Here is a 25677-nt window from a genome sequence, read left to right on the forward strand (position 1 = left end):
CCCAGGGGTGGCGGCCGAGTGGGCACGAGTACGCATTATCATGTTGGGAGTTGCATGCAACTCACCGAGTACAACAGATGTGCATATACACTCCGTACATACGTGCAAATACATAGGCATCTCGTCATGCCCTGCCTGTACGGAGCGCGGAGGAAAACTCGGCAGTGAGCCGGGAGCCGTGCTCTTCGTTTGGCTGCGGCTCCATTGGCGAGGCGATATTGCTCCAATTTGGCGATTCCTCTGTAGACGGGCACGACGGAGTCTTGTATCGGCCGAAGCTGTTGCCGGGGTCCTTGGTGCAAGTTCAGTATTCTGCAGCCCGTACGGACCCCGGTTGTACATACAATGTACATAGTTGTGGTGTTGACCGTTGCTGCGACCGTCCTGTCGTCAATGGCCACGAAGCCAGTGCTCCGTATACAAAAGCGAATTACTAGTGCTATGTCCTTCTGGAAGACCACAGGGCGTCCAGCATGTTTGTGCTCGACAGTCCGCCTGGGCATTCTTAATAGCCAACCACTCTGTACTCTGCGCTCGGCATTAGTATATACATTCCATGATACTCTGTTTCGAGCACGTTTTTCGTGAATCCTTCAAAGTTCAAACGGTCATACCGTTACATGGCGGCTTGTCCTCCGTACGGAGTATAATGAGACGTATTACAATATCACGCCCCGTAGCCGTAGGTCTGGGAACCACTCAATTTCCTCGTGGTGTTTGGCCTTTGTGCATCCAACGTCCCATGAAGAGCCCGTCACTTTGAACGGAACTCGCTTCCGGTGGTACTAGTATTTTTTCTTTTTTTCTTCTCCCTGGATGGATGGAAATAGAGGGGTGTATACTCGGTTTATGCGCATGTACCCCCCTCCCCCCATGCCTTGGACTCTTCCCGTGAGAGTAGAAGGGTATCACTCCGTACTTGTGGATGGTTCTCCATCCGAGAGACAGAATCACGAATGTTGGGATGAAGACCCTGGCAATCTAAACCTGACACCCTGGTCGGAAGATGGTTGGACGAATGTCCGTGCCAGCCATGGCTCCGAGACCCTGTCCCGTGGCAAACAGGGAATGGAGGAACAGAGTACATGCAGCCGCAGAATGTGCAGACAGAAGAGTCGAGTTGGCCGAGCCGGACCATCTCTCCAGCTTCCCCGGTGCTATGACCAATTTGTCTTTCTTCCCTTCTTGGCGAGGTGGTACGAGTGGTGATGAACACCTGCGATGTCATGTCTATCACGTTTATTCTTGCTTTTTATTCGTTTGCCACCCCCCCTTCCCCCGATACAACCACACTGAGTACATACATATGTATACCAGTGCCGGCGCACGATGCTGGTAATATCGGCAGTTGAATTAGCTTTCCATTTGCTATTATTGCCTTGGGTCTTTGGGTCGGTACAGGACTCACCTGCCAGGTATTTTCGCCATGACACGTCTATGTCAGGCACATTGACAAGAGATCTGTCAGCCAGTCCGTGCCCAGACGTTTGTAACCCACGTCGAGGTTGAAATGGTTGAAATGTCGTCCACATCTTCCTCATGTATGTACTACTCCGTACAAGCGCCGTAAGAGTAATACTGGCACTGAGTCGTAGTTTTACCATGCTATACGGAGTATCATCATGTGCATGGTCAATGGATGGGCTTTCCTGACAAGCAACCACACCGTTCTGGCGCTGACTCGACGAGGCCGTGGCGTGTACGCAGTACGTACGTACGAGACCGGCAACATGTTGGACCAAAGAAGGCATCCTGGGCACGAGGAGACTTGGCACTCCTGCCTCTCTCAACGTCTGGCTCGAATCGTGCGAGGTCGCTCGTGGTAGTACGGAGCATCATACAAGAAAGGTAGCAGCTGTCAATCACGCGGCGGGGAGAGGGGCGCCGAGTGATGGCAATTGGGCTTCTGCATAAGAGTTGCACCTGTTTGAATCGAGTCCCATTAGACCGGCCGTCGGATGCTATGGCATTGTATTGTTGCGCAATTGTGTCGGTGAATATCATTATATAATCATGGTTGCTGGCGGAGATGATTCTTATGCAATGTCAGGGAATTTTTGGACATGGAGATGGGTCCTGTCGGCGATAAGCAGTCTCGACTCATGGAAGTCGCTGCTCTTGCCAAGGCATTGCATTGTAAGCATATATCATTGATGCATGAATACTCGGCGAGGTACTTCGTAGGCACCAGCACTACCATTTTATTTCATTTTCATTTTCATTTTCATTTATCTATTTATAATATTTTTTCCCCATCTCCTCCGCCATCATGAGTAAATAGAAAATGCAATTGTACAAATGACCTCCTCTAGCATGAACCAAGCAAAGCACACACACCACGTGGGGATCCACTCACGACCACAATGACGGACAAGAAGTCTGGTGCAATATGCAAAATGCAAAACGTGCGCTTCCAGCAAAACAATGACACTCAACTGTCGGCCACAGCTCCACGCGTCTCGGCCGCCAGTACATTCTTGTAATGTCCGGCGAGAAGCTTAACGTGATTGCCCTGATATCAGGTGGGAAAGACAGTTTCTACAGCCTCCTCCACTGCATCCACCATGGTCACCGCATCGTCGCCTTGGCGAATCTCTTTCCCATCAGTGCTGACGGCGGCGGCGACGACTCTACTGCGGTCCGTGTCATTGAGCCGGGTCGGCATGATGTAGACTCGGCATCGGCAACAACAATAGATGGCCATGACGCTGCCGCGTTGCCTGACTCGGAAAGGGACTTGAACAGTTTCATGTACCAGACCGTTGGACACGAGATAATCCCGCTCTACGCCTCTGCGACAGGTCTCCCGCTCTACCGCCAGCCCATTGTTGGCAGTGCCCTTCGCCATGAACGAGACTACGACTACACGTCGGCCCATGGGCAAGGATCGGCTGCTGCCGCTGACGAGACCGAGTCCATGCTACCCCTGCTGCGGGCTGTCCTGGCTCGTCATCCAGAAGCCGACGCTCTTTGCTCTGGCGCCATCCTGTCGACATACCAACGCACGAGAGTCGAGTCAGTGGCACTGCGGCTCGGACTTACGCCGCTATCGTATCTGTGGAAGTATCCGATCTTGCCATCCGTGCCGGGGGCTCTAGCCGATGAGGCCCAGCTGTTGAGCGACATGGCCGCTGCTGGGGTGGAGGCCAGGATCATCAAGGTTGCGAGCGCCGGCCTGGATGAGCGTCACCTGTGGGAGGCGGTGACGAGCGAAACTGGCGTGCGGAGGGTAAAGTCTTCCTTGAGGAAGTTTGGCGCCGCTGAGGGTGCCTCGCTTGGCGAGGGCGGTGAGTTTGAGACCATCGTGGTGGACGGGCCAGACATATTGTTCAAGAAACGCATTGCTGTTCCTGATGGTGGCAGGAAGGTGATTGCTGAAGGTGGAGGGTCCACTTGGTTGATGCTTCGCGGAGCAAAGCTTGAAGATAAAGCTGTGCATGGGCAGGAAACGCCGTCTTCGGTTCGTGAGCCCGCGCTGCTCGAGGCGAGCTTCCAGTCGGTTGTGGATGCGTTGGACCTGACTACTCCCGTTCAACACGCCGCTGGCTTCCGCTCCTCGAAGCTCCTTCCTAAGTCTGACGTCCAATTCAGAGCAGACTCGGACACCTTGCATTGGCATGTCGTTGCAGATGCATCGGCAACCGGACCATTTATTCAGAATGAGGCCATCCATGTGGTTGACAAGATCAAGTCGCTACTCTCGACAAACGGGCTGGACTCAAGCCAAATTACAAGCGTACTCATTCTCCTTCGTAACATGGCTGATTTCTCAATAATTAACAGCGAGTATGGAAAGTTATTCACAAAGCCGAATCCGCCGTCGAGGATTACGATATCTAGCGGAGACCTTCTGCCGCAGGACAGAAACATTGTCATGTACATCACAGCACCTGTTGCAAACGCCAAGGTCGCAAGAAATGGGCTTCATGTTCAGTCTAGGTCCTATTGGGCACCCGCCAATATTGGACCTTACAGTCAAGCCATTGAGGCTGCTGTCTCCGTGGACGGTGAGCCCACGCGTTTGAGGTCGGTGACTGTTGCTGGACAAATTCCGCTTATACCGGCGTCCATGGCGCTACCTACTGCATCAAAGACCTTACTACGACATCAGATAGTGCTCTCTCTCCAACATTTGTGGAGGATTGGGGCTGAAATGAAGGTTCAGTGCTGGAGTAGCGCCGTGGCCTACTTTGCTCGTCAGCACGGCGAGAATGTCGCACAGGAGAGTGCCGTGCTTGCTGGACAGGCTTGGAAGCTCGCCCATGGCTCGCCAGATTGCAACGACGATGACGACGATAATGGGCCTGATCCTTGGGATTTGAAGTATAATCAACGATTCCAGGTGCTGGGGGCCACGGAAACAAAGACGTCTTGTCCATCTATTCCGGACTGGTCTGCGTACACGTTGCGGCAACAGAACGAACCTGACTCAAGTGTTCCACCGCTGTTTACAGCTGAGGTTGAGAGCCTGCCGAGAGGATCCCTTGTTGAATGGCATGTTCACAACGGGCTGAAGCAGATCGAGGCCGGGTCTGTTGAGTTGATACATTTGCCGACTGCTGGCACAGTGGGCGGCGATGGCTGGCAGAGCTGGCATCTGATTGTCAAGGCTGGTGAGAACCACATTGTGTACACCACGATGGCCTACTCTGGCGCCAGTCAGGATGGACCAGTCGTCGAGTTTAGAGTGTTGGAACGCGAGCTTGGCGCAATGTACCGGGCCTCAATACACACGCTACAGCCCAACGTGATGAGTCTGGCTGCAAACCCGTTGCCTTACCTTGGCTACGTTGATTTGCGCAGGACGGAGAGTGTATGGGGGCATAATGGCAGTGATGATGTTGAGATACCTTTTGCCGTAGTGCCCTGTCACTCCCTTTGGGATTCTGCCGGCCAGCGCCTAACTGCGGTGGCATTATACAAGTCAATTCTGACGGATGCATGCGCATCGTAAGCTGTACAGACATTCAATAGATAGGGAAGAAAAAAAAAGGAGAAAGATTCAGGGTGACCTAATTCTGGCAGGAAGCAAACCAACTGCGTCCCAGGTTGATTGCTCACATGACGGTTGTGACGTCGAATCATTCAGCCGCGATGCAGCCCCCACCGTACGCGGACCAAGCAGATGGCATCGGCTGGTACCGGCAAATAAGCATGCAGATGGCGAGCGTCAAACGGACCACAACTCGCCCAGACGCACGCGACGTGGCCCTCGGAGCACGCCATGCCCCCAAGAGCCGGGCTTCCCATCTTGCATCTCCCCAGATCCGTCTCGCCAATCACAGGGCCGCCAACCAACGTTGGAACGCTTCCAGGGACGAGGCCGTGCCCACACGCAGGCTCATGAGAAGGACGATCGATTTTCAAGAGACGTGAGGTCCCTGTCGGCAAGCCATGGGCGACAATCCAAGCTCGCAGAGGAGCGCGGATGGAGGCGCTAGTAGGCCAACAGCTCGGTCCCGCAGCGTGTCGTTCCGGCGGCAGTCGACGACCGAGCGCATCAATGAGATTCTCGAGGTGGGTGAAAGCTGTCTCTTCGTTTCCTTTTTTTCTTCTTTCTTCTTTCTTTTTTTGCCTCGTCTCAGTACTCCACAGATGGACAGCTGTTACCGAGAGTTATGGGCGTTGGCTGACTGACATACTGGCAACACCTACAGAGTGGCCGCGATCGAGCCGATACCATGAGTACGGACCCGGCACAATTTAGTCGACAGCTATCACCTCAGGCTGTAGCAGCGAGCGAGGATGAGCCCGCGCCCGATGAATTGACGGGCATTGTGTCCCGGGGGTCAGGGCAGAATTACCAGGCGCTTTACATGGTCGGGACGACCCGCTCCAGGCCGTCCATCTACTCGAGACAATCACGGCCGGCCGCAGAGGATGGTCCCGCGGAAGACGCCCCGAATCAGAGTCCCGAAAGCGAAAGGGAATCCAGGTCGTGGCTGAGACGAAAGCTGGGGGCCTTGCAGTCCGTCGAGCTGGAGAATAAAGGAAGTGTCGCACGAGACCATCTCGCGCTAGGTATGCCGTCACTCGTAGCCAAGACTCGAGATCCAGCCCAACGGTGCCGTCATCTTGTCTAACGTCGCTGTGTGCACGCAGAAAGAACATTCCTCGCCTGGTTACGCACGTCCTTGGCGTTTGCATCAATCGGCGTGGCCGTCACACAACTCTTCCGGCTCAACACGACGATATCCGACGGCAATGGCAACTCTGGCAGTGCTACCCTTCGACGGCTGGGCAAGCCGCTGGGCTCGGCATTCCTCGGCATCAGCATCCTCACGCTGCTGCTGGGAGCTAGGAGGTACTTTCGCGGACAGGAGTGGGTGATTAAGGGGAAATTCCCGGCCAGTCGCGGGACGATTATATTGATTGCATTGGTTGCGCTGGCCATTATGCTGGCTTCGTTGGTGGTTGTCATTGTTATTCATCCATCTGATGAAGAGCTGTAAATTGCGCTCTGGGCTGGATGCTGGTGCAGCCAGCGGTTGGTTTAACACTGGGCATGAATTGTATAATCCGCCATGTGCATGTTGATATCCTGATACCTGTTATATATTGAGCTTGATGCGAAGTTATCTTTTGTCTTTGGTGAATAAAACAACAGTCTTGGCTGCAGGAGACCGCGAGTGGGGGTGATGTCATGGCACACACAGGAGAGAGACATGGAGCTTGTGTTGCTTCACTTCACTGCATGGTGGGGTTAACCGTGAGCTTCGGTGCCCCTCCACCACCAACCAGCCCATCGCTTGCTTGCCTGCGCCCAAGGGGATTAAACCAAACCTCCGTGGCCAACACCTCCGCCGGGTGCGTCAAGAAGCCAGCAATGCCGTCCAAAGATGCCGTCGACGTCCCATCCTTTGCAAGCACCCAGCTCGCCCTCCTCGACAGGGAGCTCAAGAGCGAAGTCGACGAGACCAGCCAGCTCATCTCGAACCACAGCCCTGCCGGCCTACAGCGCGCAGGGCTGGCCATCACCAATCTGGTGGTTTCTTCCCAGCGGACAGGCTTGGGGGGCAAGACTGTTCTCGAGCTGGGCCCTGACAGTGCTACATCCGCCACGGGAGAGCTGCCTGAACATGGCGTCCGGACAGGCGACATAGTCCTGGTGGCCGAGCAGCCCGCCGGCAGTGCTAAGAAGAGAGAAGTCAGGGAACTGGAGAGGAAGGGCTCGAGGGGGGTTGTCACCAAGGTGCAGAGGGGATTCGTCAATGTGGCTCTGGATGATGGCAAGGACGAGGTGTCGTTTCCAGGGAGGGTGTGGCTGGTCAAGTTGGCGGATGAGGTGACGTACAGACGGTGAGGAAGGACCTTGTGTCGTGAGCGTCCAATTTTTTTGTTGTTTCTTATTGACATGTGGCGACAGTATGAACCAGACCATGGAAAAGCTGCAGGGCCTGGTCGAGGCCGAGTATTCGAGCTTTATGAGAGTCCTGTTTGGTCTTTCTAGCCCGTCGCCTCTCCCCCAAGATTTGTCGAGGGATCCTCAGGCTGGCGATATTGAATGGACTGATCCTACCTTGAACGACTCACAAAAGGATGCGATTCGATTTGCACTGGCTTCGAGGGAGATTGCTCTAATCCATGGTCCACCAGGAGTAAAACATCACCACACAAGGCAATACACCATCTTCGAGGAGGCAATGCTAACTTGTACCAGACTGGCAAGACGCACACCCTCATAGAGCTCATTCTGCAAATGGTCAAACGAAAGCAGAGAGTCCTCGTATGCGGCCCATCCAACATTTCCGTCGACAACATCGTGGAGCGCCTTTCGCCCCATAAGCTCCCCATTCTCCGACTAGGCCACCCGGCGCGTCTGCTCCCTTCTGTCCTTCACCACTCTTTAGACGTCCTCACCAATACATCGGAAGCAGGGGCCATTGTTAAAGATGTCAGGGCGGAAATGGACGCCAAACAGGCATCCATCAAAAAGACGAAAAGCGGCAAGGAACGACGAGAAATCTACTCTGATCTCAAAGAACTACGAAAAGAGTACCGTGAGCGGGAGCGCAAATGTGTGAGCAACCTCATCAGCGGCAGCAAAGTTGTTCTAGCCACACTACATGGTTCCGGAGGCTTTCAACTACGCAATGAGGAATTTGACGTCGTCGTTATTGACGAAGCCAGTCAGGCGCTGGAGGCGCAATGCTGGGTACCACTGCTGTCTGCAAGGAAAGCTGTCTGCGCGGGGGATCATTTACAACTACCCCCAACGATAAAGTCGCTCAATTCAAAGGCAAACCCGAGGCCCAAAGACGAAAGGCTCCCGATTATCAAGGGCATGACTCTTGAGACGACGCTTTTTGATAGATTGCTGGCGCTGCATGGCCCAAGCATCAAGAGGATGCTTACAACACAGTATCGAATGCATGAAGAGATTATGCGGTTCCCTTCAGAGGAGCTCTATGGGTCGAAGCTTGTTGCAGCAGATGCCGTCAAGGCCAGGCTACTGAAAGATTTAGAATACGGAGTCCAAGATAACGAAGACACAAGCGCGCCGCTTATTTTTATCGACACCCAAGGGGGTGATTTTCCAGAAAGGAGTGAGGAAGACGACAAGGACAATCCCAAGAAAGGGAGGGGAAGCTTGCATAGTGAGAGCAAGAGCAACGAGATGGAAGCAGCATTGGTACTGCAGCATGCGGGACAGTTGGTTGGCGCAGGCGTTCGTCCGGAGGATATTGCTATCGTGACCCCATATAATGCCCAGGTAAGATCATTTATAAGCCAGATCAGATCGTTGGCTTTCGGAAGAAAGGGATCTGACTTGCATGAGCTAGCTGGGCGTGCTAGCGCCCTTGAAAGAAAAGTTCCCAGGCATAGAGCTAGGCAGTGTGGATGGGTTCCAAGGCCGCGAGAAGGAGGCGGTCATCGTCAGCCTCGTGCGGAGCAACCCCGACGGTGAAGTAGGGTTTCTCGGTGAAAAGAGAAGATTAAACGGTGAGTTTAACCCCTCTTCTTCTTCCCCAGCCCCCTGTAACTGCAGTCGTCATATTGTGCGCGAAACCACTCTAACCTTCCTCCCTTCCTTGCAGTGGCCATGACTCGTCCGAGGCGATCGCTCACTGTAATTGGAGACTCGGAGACCGTAAAGAGGTAAGAAGCCCGACATGGAGGGGTCGCCGCGATTCAACTCCAGACGACGGTCTGGGCGTGGGGGACCTTCAGTCTCGAGCGTCTGCAAGAATGTACTTTATGGGGTGAAGTGTACATACTGACCCAATTACCAGGGGGAGCAACTTTCTCAAAAAATGGATGGAATTCCTCGAAGATAACGCCGACCTCCGGTATCCTGACATATCCTCCATTGTCAACTAATGGCCCGACTCGCATGGCGTCGCAAGGAGGTGTAGTTCCCTTAAACTTGACTGAAACGGGGGAAGATTACATCCAAATGCGGAAAGACAAAGGGCCTGCTAGTGGGCGGTCAAGCGACGGAACCAGTTGATCGGGTCTTGTATTGGATTCTGGAAAATCGGCAAGGGGTGGGTGTGAGCCGGGAGGAGGGGATCCCTGGTTTGGTTTCAGGTGGTGTTCGCTGTGGAACGGGACGTGCAGGAGTCGTCTTATGACGGGGAGACGAATCTTGTTCTTCGAAAAGGGTGGGGGAGTTTGTCATACGGGTCGATGATTGCATTGTACCGTAGTCTGATGACGGGATTTCGTGTTGAGAATGCGTGGATTTGGTCGATGTCACTATGTACATACGTACAGACAGCTAGTCAGGGGTGGTGGAAGTACTGGCTGAAGAACCATATACCAATCATGTAAAGAAGGGCAAAGGGCATGAATGAATGCAAGTTGACAACACTTGACGCTTCGCATCCAACGCCTGTGATTGGCCACGTTGTTGGTAGACTGGCCTGGCTGTAGGTCCGCAGTGGCAACTACTGTATCTCATGCACTTGAATATAACTTCTCCCTTGTCCAATATGATTTCCTCTTCAGAACACCGGGTAATTTGTGTCATGCAGCAAAGAGTGTTAGAGCTCGTAAAAAGGATGCTCAGCCACGAGGCCAAGCACACGGAGTCGCACACCCGAGGCAGGCTGCACGTCAGCTTAGGGTTGGCTGTGACGTTTGATTATCGCGGCGACGATGTAGATTGAACGTGGGTGGTGTTGGCAAACGAGACGTCCAGGCAGCTTACGAATCGTAAACTGGACGTATATTCCATTGGGTGGTTGGTGGAAATTTGGGCACAACGATGCATTTCTCACGCCATGTCAAGCTGTGTGCTTTGCGTTGTACATCAATTTGATGTCTGACTGGCAATCTTTTCGGTTATAAGTCATAAATGATGGGTGAATAAATAGTCATGGCCAGGGTGTCCCTGTGTACCTGAACAAAAGTCAAGGCCGATTGGTGGGTTTGCGTGACATTCGCCTATCTGTACTGTGCTGTGTGTTGTACAATGTACATATGCATATCCGTCGAGGACATGACTAGGGGCGCCGAGCTGGTGCGAGGCCATGAACCATGCGAGATACAATGTCTGATACAATAGAGAGACAAGATGCGCTATTCGCGACGGCATGTGAGGCACCCAATCATGGGACTGACTGCGCCAGGATGGTGAGCATGGACCTCCGGACCGACCAGCCTGGCCGTCGAGTTATGATTATGTTGCGAATTCCTCTCGGCAGTAATACATAATAACAAGCAACTTGGGATGTGAGATAGCCCACCCGAAATGTGACCCAACAACATACCATAGGCACACATCTCGAACGGCCCCGGACGCCGCGCCAAAACAAATCCATCCGCAACGCAGCCTGTGCCCTATCAGATGGACCAGCTGCGCAAGGCCTCCAGGCAGACAGCTGAGAGGTGAGTGAATGGGGGTGCCCGTCAGACTTGGCGTCAGTAACGACTACCAGTATTAACCTCTGAACCAAAGGTCAGCCTCGGAGAGCCCGGGCGAACAAGGGGACAAGGGAGGCTTTGCTCAATGCAAAGACGCCGATGGGTAATCAATCAATGCACGTGTATGGACACGTATGTCGGTTTCCGTAATGCCACAGATCGTCCAGTATACTTCCTAGATATTATTATGTGAGGCGGGAGAAGAGGTCCCAGCCCGGGATATTTTGCGCCACCGCCATTGTTTGTATGCATGTAAACCCGGAAGATTCTTTCATTTTTATGCTTTTTTGGTCGATGATGTGGTACTTGGTTGGTACAGCATGTCTTTGTGGTCCCCTTTGATGCCGGGTATCTTTACGGGGTATTGTACGGAGCAAGGTGTTCGTCATTGTTGGCGAACGACGGGGGGATGTCACCAGTGACCGGCTCACGGGAGACCCTGGGGGATGGAATGGGGAACACTGCAAGGGTGATGCCCGTTGAAGGGAATTTGGAAAATTCGGGACGTAGTGGGCTCCTTTGCGCGACGGAGAGACCTGCATTTTGTTGATGGCAGAGTGAGCGCGTTTGGTCATGATGACTGAGACATGGCGATCGGAGGATCTGCAATGTTGTGCACCTCCGGGTCGACATTTTTCACCATGAGGCTTCTTGTGCTCTGTCTTGCACAGTGGCTGGAGGCATTGCTGGGTGATTGATTCCCGTGGCAAGTACGGAGTAACGAGAGGGACTCACGCACTGTTTGTGGGTCTGATGCCCCCTTCGGTAAGACGGTCCCTCGATCTCGCACGACGGAGAGACAGAGCCTCGTCTGCAACGTCCGTGGAATGCACATTCGAGGGGTATCGCCTGCACGTTCGACGCAGTAGACCGTTTGAGGAAGACGTGCATGTGTGTGGTTTTTCTTTTCTGACGTGTAAGAATAAACCTGGTGCACGCTGCAGACCAACAATTGATCCGGGACGGGAGTAGTAGTAAACAGAGGAGGAAGAGACACAGAAAGATGACAGCTGGGTGGCCCCCAAGAGGAAGAAGGAGCAATGGCCGTGTTGATGCCCTGGGGTGTGCCCTGTGCACTCTTGGCCCCAATGGCCGCGTGCAAGAACAAGTCAAGTCAAGTGTGTTAATCAACTCTGTCGCTGCATTTCTCTCCAGCATGACAACATTTCCGACTCGCGCGTCGTCTACCACAAGTATCTACCATCCACCACGGACATCATCGTCGACATTGAAGATTGGCGCCGGCTGAGGGGAGCCCCTCCGACTCATGTCCTGCTGGACCAGACTGTGGTACACTGGTACACTGGTACCTGGCGCAAGCCACCCACCGTCTCCAACCTCTAAACGTCTTCCTCCCCTGTCAGCCCAAGACGCCAGAAACGACCGGGAATCGATGCGCCTGATTGACCGTCTGTCGACCCCACTCGCTTGCTCTCCGCCCATGGTTGCAATCCGCTCGATACGGCCTTGGTGACTTCATAGCTCGGCGCGCCAGCCAGCGACTATTGCTAGTCGAGACACTTGACACTCGGGCTATCCTCCAAGTTTTGCCTCATTTACCTCCACTTTCGCCGTCCTTGATTCGTCGTTGACCCATTCTTGGCTGTTCTGGCACGCTCATGATGGCCATGCAGCCATGACTTCCAGCCCAAGCCCACTCAAGTCCGCACACCTCCTTGGTGCAACGCCTATTTCATGTGTTGTTATCGAGTTGCCTGTATGTACGCATCAACGTGCTTAGTACTATGCGACTCCTGCAGGCCCACGGCCTTCATGCCATTTGGTATGGCTCGGCATGGCCTGGCGTGTCAAGCAGTCCTCGTCTGCATCTCAACATGCCTGTCGTGCCTGGAGACGTGGCAGCCATGTTTCACTCTTTCCCTTCTTCAGCGTGCCTTGTCCAATGGCCATTGTGCCCCTCGACTGTAATTCATCCGGTGGCATAGCCCATATACTTAAGGAACCACTAGGCGCATGACTGGCGAGCTTCGTTCTGCACCATTCATTCTCCTTTTCCCTTTGGATAGTAGCCTCTGGTTGACTCGTTGGTTTGTTTTGGCCGTTGGTTCGACCCGGGACCAGCAACACCATCACGAACATACCCTGGCCGCGACCACGACCACGACAACAACGACAACAACCAAGAGTCGCGCAGGGGGCCAGAGCCCACCAGAGGCGCATCACCAGATGCCCTGCCCTGCCGTGTCTGTCATTCATGCTCGCTTTTCAATCATGACGCCACGACTCGTTGCTCGCCTGGTGTAGATTCTTTCCTTCCCTTTGACCAGCATTCCTCGACTGCCCGCCTTTTGAACTCTTTATTCTTGCGCTCGTTTGTTCGCTTCTGCCCCTCGGGTTTGTCTGCTCGTCTTGTCCGCGTTTGCCCTCATCAAGACCCTTGGGTATCCTTTGTACCATGTGGCATGGTGAGGTAGGAACTCCCCATTGATTGTCGGCTGAACATAGAGCTGCCTGTTTGGTCTTCTCTTCCTCTCGACAACCGATTAATTGCCAGGCCCTGAATTTCCGCGTTCCATCTACGTCCTATTCTTACAGGCAGGCGCCCCAGGAATTTGTCTACTCCCATCTCTTCTCTTCGCCTTTGCTGGTCATCCCTTGGGTCACCGGCACAGTTTTTCCTTTCCTACACCATGCCGTGGAAACCTGCTACTGGTGGCAATGGCCAAAAGCCTCGAGCTGCATCATCCAAGTCTATCCGAGGTCACATCTCTGGACCAATTCCTATCCCTGATCCTATGGATGAGGAGTTCCCCATGCGAGACCAGACAGCCACGGTAGCTAGAAACGCCGACGAAGCTTCAAGTGACTCCCATTTGATACCGCCAGAGCCCAGCAGTAACCGGAGTTATAAAGCCTCTCATTTTAGAGCTGTTTCCGCTGGAAATATAGACCCATTGATTGCACACCAGCGGCAGCACCCATTATCAGCTCCACGACGGGCATCCACCTTGCGAGGGTCTTCTGTCAGCCAACATGACCGATTTACGCGGATATCAGATCAAGCAGACGGCAGAGACAGCAAGGCTAGCAAGAACAGCAAACCTCAGCGGAAAAAGTCCACTATCAGGTCAGCATTAGGCAAACTATTCGGTCGGAAGAAGAAATCAGAGACCAATGAAAAGGCCGGCCTGCCTGATTGGAAAGCCTCTGATGCTTCTACCCTTTTATCTAATAAGCAGCATAGAAGCGTATGTTCATTTCCTGCCAAGTTCATACGCCTGGGAGTAAGCTAATGTGGCGGCACCAGGATCCGACATGGGAGCGATCAAACCAAATGAGCATCGAACCAAAACGGTCCTTCTCGATGCCCATTACCGAATTCGATCGCGCTCTCCGTTCTCACTCGATTGGCCCTGAGGATGTCATGGCCATTACGAGTGTCCGAAACTCCATCAGTGCAGATGTCAGAATGTCTGACAAGAATGTTGCCGCCTTTGAGCCCTCGACGCACCTGGCCAGTCCTCGATGGGCTGGCGGATCAAAGCTTACAGGACTGTCCCCCCGACCTGCCAGTTCTCAAGACCGAGGAACTCGAATGGCTGGCCTTGGTGATGATCCTAGTGAGATTGGACGTGCAATTTCAAGTGAGGCCCATGGCCTGAAGCGCCGTTCGAGGAGTCTGTCAGTTATGCCCAGTCTTGAACTTGCATCGCAAGGAGTCGTTCGACGTCGTAGTGCCGAAATTCGGTACTGGAGGGAGAGCTATGCCGCTCCGTTTATGTCGCCAACGTCCACAACGGCAGACGAAGAAATCAGGCAGCTGCTCTCGGGTGACACTGACGAGTTCACCTCTTCCGCCGAGCAACGCGTCGTAACACCCGAGCAGACTGTTTTGATGGAAGCAGCCGAGGCAAAGGAGGTACAGACGCCAACTTCTACTAAAACGACGGAGCCTGCAGGAGCTTCTGAGCGTCTCAGCCTAGACAGCAGAGTTGGTAGCCTCGAGACACGCATGAGCCGACTGGAGAGTATTGTTCTTCAACTTGGACAAAGTATTCCGGCCCTGCGTCAGCCGTCTACTACACAATTGCGTTCGTCGGGGGGACCGCGACAAGCGCAGCTTCAGACTCCCGACCATATCATACATTCGATGAGAATACAACCTGGTGACTTTTCCCTTGCGGATGAGCATCGGCAGAGCACGAGCCGACCATCTACTCGACATTCTGATGCGTCCAAAATGACATTTGGGGACATCAGCGACTCAACTCCCCGCGCCACAATTCTGTCACCGGTCGATGGAGAGGCTCGCCCGAACTTTTTGGCGGCACCACGCGGGTTAGATGCCACATCAAAGAGTCGTCATGGATCACTCACATTTGAGCATTACACAAACCTGATGGCTCTCTTTGAAACGGAGCGTTCAGCACGTGAGGCTCTTGAAGCCCAGGTGAGAAGTTTGGGACGTCAAATCCAGGTTATGAGCAAAAGCATGGTATACACCAACGCAGATCAAAGTGAGTCCCCGTCACTTGACAGGTCCCTTGGTGAGGTGTCGGTTTTTGATTATGATGATGAGGACGATGAGCGGCGACATTTTGCAGCTCCTAGATTTGGGTTTACCAGTTTAGGCATGGAAGATTCTGGAACGACGGCAGAAGATGGATCGGATAAGGAGTATACGGAATCGTTCGTCACGCCTGTTGAGACTAGCAAAAGCAGTTTTGACATGTACGGCAACGAGAATGACCCCATGTTGTCAAACGGCAGGAAATTATCTCTGTCACATCTGACTATGAAGCAGCCGTTGACAACGATGCCGCAAGTTGCTACGAAAGCTGTATAAGTTGGAACAATTATGAAGTTTTCTTCTTGTTTTCCTGGGTGGTTTGTTTTGACGAGCAAAGAGCGGTCGGAATTGCATGTTTATTGAATGATGAAGGAGATGGAAGATCAAGGCGGATATGGAGAACTAATATACCCCTGTAAGATAGTAGCATGGCAAGATGTTTATGAGAATATGAATGATTTTGAACTCGAAATTTGATCAAGCTGAATTGTATTCGTAACTGAATGACTTCATAGGTTCTGCATGCGGGTGTGTGCTTCGTTGCCCCACGATCAGATAATGCATCATATCATACCATGGAAGACGGCATGAGGGCATCAATGTCATGATTCCGCCTCGTGTAGTGTCTGTGGCAAGATGAAGCTCGCCTATTGACAAGTACACATTAATATACTGCAATAAACTCCGGAACGTAGCACGATTATGGTCCTACGTATAAGAAAGGACGAGCTTTTGAACTATTTGGACCCTGGACATGTCTGTCAAGTGAGAGCCTTCTTCTCACAATGTCGGGTTTGAAAGGCAAAGACCCGATTCCCCTCCCCCCGGTCAGCGTGCTGGTATCGGCTGATACTGAATGCCTCAAACCAATTCAATGAGACGTGTGTTTCAACCTTCCAAAAACCGATGCATTCTCATCAGGAGACGGAATTACGGATTGCGACACGTGCGCTCCGGGGGGAATCTGCATTTCTGTACGAAATTTGATGGTGATCCTTTATACCCCAGCTACCCACCAGAGCCATCGACTCCTCATCGCCAGCAGCCAGCCTCTCATCATTCAATGTGTCTGACAGACATCTCCAGGGATCTCGACCCCCGCCCCATTTTAACAATTTCTGCTTCAGGCGCTCGCCGTTCTCCCTACTTATGGCGGCTTGGTCATCGCCGCCTTTGAAAACAACCCGCCACACACGCTCTGCAAGAACCCGGTCAAAGAGGTAGCTGTAGTACGTGCTTCCGTACGAGTGCAAGTGGCCAAAGAAGCCTTGCCAGCTTGTTCCGGGGGGGTCTTTGGGCCCGTGGGCAAATGTGTGCTGGATTTCGTGGAAGATGCGGGTTGAGTCAAACGAGAGGCTTTTCACTTGGGGAGAGTGGTAGGCTTGGTCGAGCATTGCAAGAATGATTTGGTGCTCCGTGTCGATTCCTTCAAAGCGTTTAGAGAGGGTGATGCGCTCCTGGACAAGGTCGTACGAGAGGGGGCGGTCCGTCTTCCAGTGGCGGGCGAAGAGGGAGAGGACTGTGGGATCAGCTGCGAAATGTTCCATGAGGGTGGATGGCAGTTCGGCGAAGTCGGTGGCGCACCGGGTTCCCGAGACGTTTTGGAACGATGTCCGTGCGAGAATGGAGTGAATGGCGTGGCCCATTTCGTGGAAGAGTGTTTCTACAGAGTAATATGATAGGAAGGCGGGCTCACGGGCCGAATTGTTCTTGGGGAAATCGCAGACCAGAGCAATGGTGGGTAGTTGGTTGAGTTTGCCGTCACGTTGGGATGTTTCCATACCGTCGTTGGCAGCGGATTCGGGGGTGTCAAAGATGGGTGTCGCCGAGACCATGTCTTCAGTTGCTTCGTTGAGTTCGTCGGCGAGGATCTCACGAGAACATCTGACTGTGAAGTGTGCTGGGTTGGGAGACTTTTGGGGACGATAGAACAGGTCGCAGTATAAAACGGCGAGCTGTTCTCCGTCGTCCGACATGACGTCTAATCGTTTGACGTCTGGATGCCACACTTCTCCGGGCAAGGCTTCGCGCGGGACGAAGCGTACCCCATAGAGCCGATCAAAGAGTCGTGACAGACCTTGCATGACGGTGCCCACAGAAAAGAAAGCTGTTAGTTGGTCTTCGTGACGGACGCGAGAGCGCATCTCCGCCCGTACTTTCTCCATGTAGAAGTCTCTATCCCAAGCCTGCAGGTCCACTTCAGGCATGGCAAGACGTTCCCTTTTCTTTTCCGTCAGTTCAAGAAGTTCTTGCTGAACGATGGGGGCGTTGTGGTTGCGCAAAGCGAGGAGGAATTTCATAACCGAGGCCGGCGACTTGGCCATCATTCTGTCCTTGAGGGCCATGTGCCCATGGCTTTCGAACCCTGCGAGCTCGGCCAATTCTGCGCGAAGCTTCAGCATCGACTCCAGGCGTTCAATGGTGCAGTGAGATGCCGTGCGTTGCGCCAGGTAGATCTCCTTGCGCGTTTCTTCGTCGTACACACTCTGAAGAGCAGCAGCGGATTCAGGACCCGTCGTTGCAATGGATATCTGAGACCGAATCTTGAGGGTGGCGGCCAGACCAGGATACAGACCGTAAAATCTATGTGATGGCAACATGACTTCTTTGATCTCGGGCTCCATGCCTTGTACAAAGGCAGAGCCAACGTCGCTGATGCGAGATGAAAGCTCAACGAACCGATCCCTTGCCCTCTTGGGCAAGTTGACGGCCGACTTCATAAAGTCCAGCTTGAGCAGTTCGGCAACGGTTTTCTCCTCATCTGACCAGGCAGAGGTAACTTCAGGGCACGAAAGCGCCTTACCAAGTTGATCATTCAGACCCGTCATGGTATTTAATTGATTCATATATTGGTACACCATGGACCAGGCACCTGCCGCAGCCTGTTGAAAGCGAACATCGGGATGTGTCGTGCGTACAAAGTCGGACATGTCGAGGACTCGACAAAGCAAGTCACTCAACCGATCTAGGTCTTTGACTACCCCCTGGTAATCCTCGGTTGTTGAGGCGCTGAGAACTCTTTGCACAAGACGTGTAGCTTTCTCGAGGTTCTTTTGGGCAAATACAAAGAATCCGTCGGGGCTTGTAAGGTATCGATTCTTGAAAAGGCCCTGACTCTTCTTTAGACTGAAGCTTGGAAACGACAGGCCACCGGACGGAGCATCGAAAAGATCGCGAAGGACGGCGTCGTCATGTCGAGAACTGACATGGTGGTCCGAAGGGGCTGAGGAACGTGTAGCCTCTGCGGCAGCTGTGGTCTCCCATCGCCGCTGTTGAAGTATCGACGTCGCCGTCGTCCCCGGCCAGGTCACGCGACGGACGCATCTGGTGCAGATCCAGAGACGATGGCTACTGGAGTTGAGCATGTTGGGACAACGAGTGACTTGACCAGGGGAACAGCGTCGTCAAGGAATTCGAGTCGAAGGCATGCGAGACGGTGTTGTGAAACGTGGGCTAGTATGTAAGTACAAGAAAGACTTTGGAGAGGGGATAAAGAAGGAACGGGCGTGCAATTGGAATGAAAAGAGTACAGAAGAGAAGAGCAGAAAAGAGAAGAGAAGAGAAGAGAAGTGAAAGACGAATCGACGACTCCCGTTCTGGGGATAGTAGAACAGCAAAGTTGTACGGAGTTTTGCGGTAATGACGCCCCCCCGGTCGCCAACTTTCGGTTAATGCACGCAACAGTACTGGCTGCAGTGCCTCTGCAGTGCCTCTGCAGTGGTGGCTCTCGGGGAGGAAGGGGTGGGGGGAGAAATATAGCGCACGACGGGCGCATTTAGGTGCATCGGGACCCACTTTCGCCCTGCTCGAGGGAGCACATGAGTGCTTCAAGGGCTGCATGTGCTGTCCAACACCAACGCCGAGCAGCCTGGCCACCTGGTCTGACCAGTTGACATGTCCGGTTGCGCCGAGACGGGGCGGCGCCGTCCGTTCAGCCGGCCGGGTCGAGATGTGTGACCGGGAGCCACGGGTTTTCACGTGAGATACATATGCCATGGTAAGCTGTCGAATGGATGCATGGGAGACATAGAGGGCAAATGATGCGCAGTATTCTAATTGATGTATTATTTCTACTATAATCGTTGCAAATTAATTTGACAATATTTGATGGAGCAAACTCTCGCCGACTTACCGACACAACTCCCGCCTGCTGGCCAGCGATCGCTCTCGGCAACGTCGTTTTGGGAATTTCATGGGCGTAGAAATCCACCACAATCCACCACATGCACCAACCGGCCGCTGACCACGGCCAGGCATGCATGTCCTGGCTAAAGACCAACCAGGGTTGCAATTTATCCAGCGCGAATTGAGGCATACATATGTATGTATTCTTTCTGTGGCGCAGATCATCTGCTAGCCATTTATGCACGAGGCAGAATCTTCATTGTTGGCCCCTTTAGTAACTGAATGAATTATGCTATGCAGGTTGAATTATCCTTTTGAGGAATGCTTGCTTTATTGGACCAGTTGACCTCAGCTCAAGTGAGCTCACCCGCCCATCCGCCTAGCGTATCATGCTGTACTAGACATCATTTTCGGATATGTCTCTGTATGCGGCATCAATAGTATTTTCATCATCTGGTTCGTTTGAATTCAATTTGCCGCGCCTGTCAATAGGCGGCATGCCATCTGAAGACCTGCATCCGCTCTCCCTGGGTTGAAGCTTTCCTTCCGGGAGCGGAAGTGACGTCTTTCCTAGTCACGTGCCAGTCCTCGGAGGATCCAGGAAAGTGCTCCGCTACGGGCCGTTTCGACAAAGCATAGCCGCATCTGACGACAACTCTGAACACCGCTTGACGGTTGGCCAATTGAACAGACAATGGCTGCAAGAGTGCTGATGCAACGGGTGAGAACGCTTCAAGACCTTCCCAGTCACCGACCAAGGTTGCTAACAATTGCTTCCAGCGCTCCCTAGCGCCGTTGGCCACAATCGCGCTCGGTGGATTGGCTTTCGCCCCTGCGACTGTCCTGGCCGAAGGACCTGTGGACAAGGTCCGTAGAGCATCAACGCACTATCTAGTCGCCGAAGAGAGAGCTCGAAAGACTAATTGAACAACAGAAGAAACCAATCTACGACGACCTCGACGCCCCGTCCGCAAATGACGCACCCGCCCCAGCCGCCCCCATCAAGGCTCTCCAATTCTCAAAGCCTCCCGCCGAAGAAGAGCCCAAGAAGGAAAAGAAGCCACGAGGCCCCTCGCCGACGGACCGCCTCGCCGTCCACATCGGCAAAGCCCGCATGGCCCTGTATCGCTTCGCCGTCTGCACCGAAAACAAGGTCAACGAGACCATGGACTCTGCCTTCAACCTCGAGCAGTCCTTCACCAACACGATTGCCTCGCTCGCACCCTCCCGCGAGTCCGGCGAGAAGCTCATGCCCGGCACCATCTACGTGCTGGTCGCAGCCATGGCCGGCAGCATCCTCACGCGCAACCGCAACATCTTGCTGAGGAGCACCGTGCCGCTGGCGTTTGGTGTTGGCGCCGGATGGACAGTCTTGCCCGTGACCATGAGGAATATCTCTGATTTGTCGTGGAAGTATGAGCAACGATTCCCGGCTGTCGCGGAGACGCATGTCAATATTCGTGAGGGTCTTAGGAGGGGCATTAGCTTTGCAAAAGTACATAGTCAGGTCGGTGTACAGTATGTGGATGACAAGGTCACGGACGCCAGGGAAGCAGTAGAGGGCTGGGTGAAGCAAGGAAAATAGACACGGGTAAATAAAAGGTGGACTGATGGAGACCGCTACCACCGACTTGTACCATCAAAATAGAGAAGAGGTGACTTGAACAAACACTGAAATTTGCTTTGTTTCTACGCATTCACACAACGACATTCGCAATGGTGATGATGATGTTTGATTGTCTTCTACACCGACTTCAGTCATGAATTTGCGAGATCTACTTCTATCTAGGTATATATGCCCATTTGAAGGAAATTGAATATTCCCTCCTTCAAGTCCTCAAACAATGAATGACGCTGTTCCTATGCGCAAAGCAGACCGCCCCGTATGCCGCCTTGAATCCAACCCCCAAACTCCAGTGATGCTGTGCCGCGTAACCGCGACACGATTAGTCCATGTTCCTCATTTAAGCAGCGTTAAACCGCAGTTGCAACGGGTGCCGGCTCAGGTGCAGCCTTGGAACCGACATTTCGCTCAGACAGCGTTTTGCGATGGTGGCTCTGCGCTCTCGCCTCAACCATTTGCCCGCCCGCAGCCAAAGCACTAGCATTTTTCCTGGCCTTTTTTGTCAGCTTCTCCTTTGGCTTGTCCAGCCCCCTCTGCACATCGCAATCCTGCGCCTTCTCGAGGAGGTGCTCGAGCCCCAAAGCATTGCAAACTTCTGTGTAGGACTTGGACTGCTGCACAGTCTTGTAGGGTTTTGCCTTTCCGGGAATCATTTGCGCCAGGAGATACTTGGTATTGCTGAATCGATTGCTGATTTCCATGGCGTACTTGATGTACTGCTCCACGACGGGCTCCCAACCCAACAGGCCGCCGTCTGCCTCGCTCCGAAAACAGCTGGGGTTCTTTTCAGCAGCAACGGCGATCATGGCTCCATCGGCGCCATACTCCTCTGCCAGCTTAATTCCCTGGTCGCGGTTTTCAACATCACCGTTCATAATGCACGCGATGCCTGCTTCGTGGCATATATTTACGACCATGCGCAGTTGGTCGCGAATAGCACGCTCCCTGGGTCTCATGGGAGTAGTTCGGCAGTGAACAGTCAAGCCGGTGATGCCAGTGGCGACGAGTCGTCTGACGAGGGCTTCCGTGTCGGCGGGTGTCTCGAGGATACGGATCTTGACGCTGATGCCGATGTCGAACTCGGGTGTGATATTTTTGACCAGGGCCTCAAGGATCGCAACGAGTTTATCTGGCGTCCGTAGGAGGGCTGCACCCATGCCGCCGCTGGTGCTGAAGGGCTTGGGGCAACCCGCGTTGACATCGATGCCTGCGACGTCTGCAGCGACGAGGCGGGCGGCTTGGACAGCGCGGTCGGGGTCGGCGGTGCCAATTTGAAAGATGAGTTTGTTTGCTTCTTTTTCCGGGAAGACTCTGTAAATTATGCTTTCCTTGGCATCTGGTGGTGGTTCCTTGTGGCCCTGGGAGGACATTCGGGTCCATTCGATAGTCCTTGTGTCTTGGTTGAATCGTCGAGTCGTCCCAATCATGGCGCGATCAATGGTTTCCGGGCCTGGGAAACTCCATGTTAGATTCTTCTTCTTTTCTTGCCGCAGTACTTGTAATTTGATCAGCGGCAACCATGCTTACCCCAGACGAGATCCGCTCCATAGTGAAGCGCCAGCAGCCTCGATGGTAATTCGCCCGAGCGCACCATCGGCGCAAGGACAATCTTCCCTCGATAATCAACTCCCCGGCGGGGAATGGGGACTTTCTTGACTTCAGCAGCCATCATTCTCCTCAGAAGCGTAAGAACCATGCCCCAAGGAGGCAAATCTACATGTCTAGTGTGGCCGGAGAGGACAAGAGGTTTTGGACTTGTCGCATCGCCAAAACGGGCCAAAGTGAAGCATCCACGATCCATTGCGGATATCAGCGGTTACTAAGCAGGGCTCTCTTATCGACAAGCACTTTCCATGAGCTGTGGGTCAATCGAAATTTGCTGGCTGCGACGTACGGTGGGGCCAGACGCCGAAGGCAGGACCCAGAGTAAACGAAGTACGGAGTACTCCGTACGGAATACGGAGTCCTATGTAAGTACATAAGTACGGAGATGAAGTGTTGCTTTTCCTGGCTAAGTACCTACTTAAGTACCTACCTACCTACCTAGGTAAGTAGGCACCTTGTAGGTTGTACGGTCTGTGACAGAATATATTTACCCACCAAGAAGGATACACCGATATACCAAGTGTTTCTTGTTTTATTTTCATGACAAATGATAATACGAGTATGACATCTGGAAATACAGCGTTTTAGTGTTAGTGCTCACATAGTCACGTGTGAGGCACCATATCATTGTTGCTACACCGGCTCCTTCTAGCTACGTAGCTCTTTCCTCTTTATCATGATCAAGTTTTTTCTCTTTTACTAACTCTCTTGCAACACACACTTGTCAAGTTGCATCATGATGAGCTCTTGTGCCTTCATCGTAGACCCTCGCATTGTCCCTCACAGTTAGGCTGTAGTACTGTACCAATCCAAAAGAAAAAGAAAAAAACAGCAAGGGACCAAATAATACACCGTCTGTACGCGCATCGTGACGCGCCAGACACGCTAATAAGATTAGTGATTGATCGCGGCACGCCAACTAACGCTATCTCGTGATATCCATTAGCCACCGACTTCGTGGAAGCAACATTGAAGCTTTACATATTACAGCTCAAACCTACATGCACTTATTGCCAGTGACTCGCTCCGAAAACTCGAAATGGCCACACATAACGTATATCAGCGAGGTCTGCCCTCGTCCGCGTCCCCCAAGAGTCCACCCTCATTGTCTTGCTCTCCGATACCTCCGCCTCTTCTACTATTCAGACGCTGTAACGTAACCTCTTGTGAGTCCTCGCCACTGTAAAGCTCCTGGATAACTGTTTGTAAGGGTTATTAAATCCTAAAATAGTACATTAAGAGTAATGTCGACCTGAATGTGGTTTGATAAGTATACGTATGTACTCTTGGCTGTCCGTGTAAATATTTCAACCTGGCTTGAAAGCTCGCTTGTCACTGAATTCTGGCGGCAATTGAAGTCAACTCAATACGAGGCCGAGCAATGCTATTTATTTACGGCCCCAGTTTTTGGAATGAGACATCGACTACGGAATGACAGGTCCTCGTATTGAGAACCAGGCGCCCGTACGGAGTAGCGCGCTTATTGGATCAGAGCCATTAAGAGCTGTATTATTATATTGCAGCCCTAAATAAGGCGATGACCAGGGCTGGCAGCAGCATTGCGCGACATGGAGGTTGCTGTGGAGCGAGCATTGAAGCGGCCACCCTGCAGCCTTAACATGACCAGCATCGAGCCGAGTACATACATACCTACCTAGGTAGTATTAACGGAGTACGGAGTACTAGTAGGCGGCTGGGCGCGAAAATTGCTGGCCCTTCTCCCACGGCGGAAGGCGCGCCAAGCTCAAGGGATGAGTACGAGGCTCGGCAAGGCGTCTTGATGTCGAGACACCAGGTCCAGGGTCGCCAGCCTTGCCATGACAGAGCAATGGGGCCCAGCATGCCATCATCTGAGTCTCAAGCGCCGGTGCATGCAATGTTGGTGCTGGTGTGCCGTCAACATTGGACATCTGGAGTCTGAAGCAGCGGGCCGCGGCTTAAAATAGCGCTTGAGATCGGAACATGCGTCGACGGCATCGCTTAAGGGGGCTTAGTGCTCTCGCCAGGCCATGTGCTCGGCAGCTTGAAGCGGCTGGCATCAAAGCTCAATTATTGATCCGCTCGCTTGATGGAAATCCGCCATCTCTGCCGAAGGCTGTGAGGCCAATGGCACAGAGTACGGTCCTATTTCCTATTTCCTATTGGTAGCAAACATAAATTACTGCCGTTTGAGCAGACAATTTGGAAGTTACACCAAGTCGACAGTACTTGACACTTCCCTTGAGTCAACGCTGGCCTGTGACATGGAGCCCTGGCCACCTTTTCCCTGGCCGTCGTCTTGAAATAAGTGTGGTGTATTTCGTTCATCATTCCGGCCTGTTCAATGGCATTGTACGACGAGGCTACAACAGACTACTCCGTACACATACTAGACCAGCACTTTAATACGTACGTACTCCGTAGTGCTCCAGTGTCCAGTCCGTATTGTCATGTAAACTTGACAGAAGTTTATGACGTTAGGCTTTGGCGCCACCCCAGGGCCCGCATGTCCGCAGTGGAGCCTGGTGTCTCAGGGGCGGCCTCAGTGTGTTCACTTCAGCCGTGGCGCTGGAGCCGTCAATGATGTACGGAGTACTGGAGTACTGGAGTACCTGACTGCAGGCCTGCACACAGATTGTTGGCGAGGTACTCCGTACCGCGTACGTGCGTTTGGTTCCGGTTGCTTGGCCATTTACAATGTCGTGGAACGCCTCGAAAGCGTCAACTGGTGTATGAGACGGGCCCGCACCACGTCCTTCATCACATCCGAGCACATGCGCACACTTCACCATCGTCAAGCCTCAGGCAACTTGCTCGCCGTGACGATCGGCTCATTTCCCATTTCCCATTTCTCCCATTCCCTGAACCCCTTGCGTCCTGTCTTTCTTGGTATCCTGGCCGCTGCTGACGATATTTTGCTCCCGACAACCCGCTGTCATCTGTT

General features: G+C 53.0%; 7 protein-coding genes across 7 annotated transcripts; 5 read left to right on the plus strand and 2 right to left on the minus strand.

Moving 5' to 3' along the window:
- Positions 1-2482: 2482 nt before the first annotated feature.
- Positions 2483-4954, plus strand: mug71 (Diphthine--ammonia ligase; the record flags this gene model as incomplete). The annotated part of the gene is made up of 1 exon (XM_014693780.1): positions 2483-4954. One exon carries the CDS (start codon positions 2483-2485, stop codon positions 4952-4954), a length of 2472 nt encoding a protein of 823 aa, XP_014549266.1.
- Positions 4955-5394: 440 nt separating this feature from the next.
- G6M90_00g012580 (uncharacterized protein) lies at positions 5395-6452 on the plus strand (the record flags this gene model as incomplete). The annotated part of the gene is made up of 3 exons (XM_014693779.1): positions 5395-5517; positions 5658-6021; positions 6103-6452. 3 exons carry the CDS (start codon positions 5395-5397, stop codon positions 6450-6452), a joined length of 837 nt encoding a protein of 278 aa, XP_014549265.1.
- Positions 6453-6826: 374 nt separating this feature from the next.
- On the plus strand, positions 6827-9321 carry hcs1_0 (DNA polymerase alpha-associated DNA helicase A; the record flags this gene model as incomplete). The annotated part of the gene is made up of 6 exons (XM_014693778.1): positions 6827-7299; positions 7367-7598; positions 7661-8713; positions 8784-8943; positions 9039-9099; positions 9234-9321. 6 exons carry the CDS (start codon positions 6827-6829, stop codon positions 9319-9321), a joined length of 2067 nt encoding a protein of 688 aa, XP_014549264.1.
- A 4199-nt stretch (positions 9322-13520) lies between these two features.
- On the plus strand, positions 13521-15676 carry G6M90_00g012600 (uncharacterized protein; the record flags this gene model as incomplete). The annotated part of the gene is made up of 2 exons (XM_014693777.1): positions 13521-14078; positions 14138-15676. 2 exons carry the CDS (start codon positions 13521-13523, stop codon positions 15674-15676), a joined length of 2097 nt encoding a protein of 698 aa, XP_014549263.1.
- Positions 15677-16317: 641 nt separating this feature from the next.
- On the minus strand, positions 16318-18765 carry OCT1 (Mitochondrial intermediate peptidase; the record flags this gene model as incomplete). The annotated part of the gene is made up of 1 exon (XM_014693776.1): positions 16318-18765. The coding sequence occupies one exon, from the start codon at positions 18763-18765 to the stop codon at positions 16318-16320; it is 2448 nt and encodes an 815-aa protein (XP_014549262.1).
- A 1454-nt stretch (positions 18766-20219) lies between these two features.
- Positions 20220-21110, plus strand: MIC26 (MICOS subunit; the record flags this gene model as incomplete). Its single annotated transcript, XM_014693775.1, has 3 exons — positions 20220-20246; positions 20306-20392; positions 20460-21110. The coding sequence occupies 3 exons, from the start codon at positions 20220-20222 to the stop codon at positions 21108-21110; spliced, it is 765 nt and encodes a 254-aa protein (XP_014549261.1).
- Positions 21111-21499: 389 nt separating this feature from the next.
- dus2 (tRNA-dihydrouridine(20) synthase) lies at positions 21500-22950 on the minus strand (the record flags this gene model as incomplete). The annotated part of the gene is made up of 2 exons (XM_014693774.1): positions 21500-22599; positions 22677-22950. The coding sequence occupies 2 exons, from the start codon at positions 22948-22950 to the stop codon at positions 21500-21502; spliced, it is 1374 nt and encodes a 457-aa protein (XP_014549260.1).
- Positions 22951-25677: the final 2727 nt, after the last annotated feature.

The sequence above is a fragment of the Metarhizium brunneum genome, chromosome 1 (genome assembly GCF_013426205.1).
Source record: "Metarhizium brunneum chromosome 1, complete sequence".
Classification (NCBI taxonomy): domain Eukaryota; kingdom Fungi; phylum Ascomycota; class Sordariomycetes; order Hypocreales; family Clavicipitaceae; genus Metarhizium; species Metarhizium brunneum.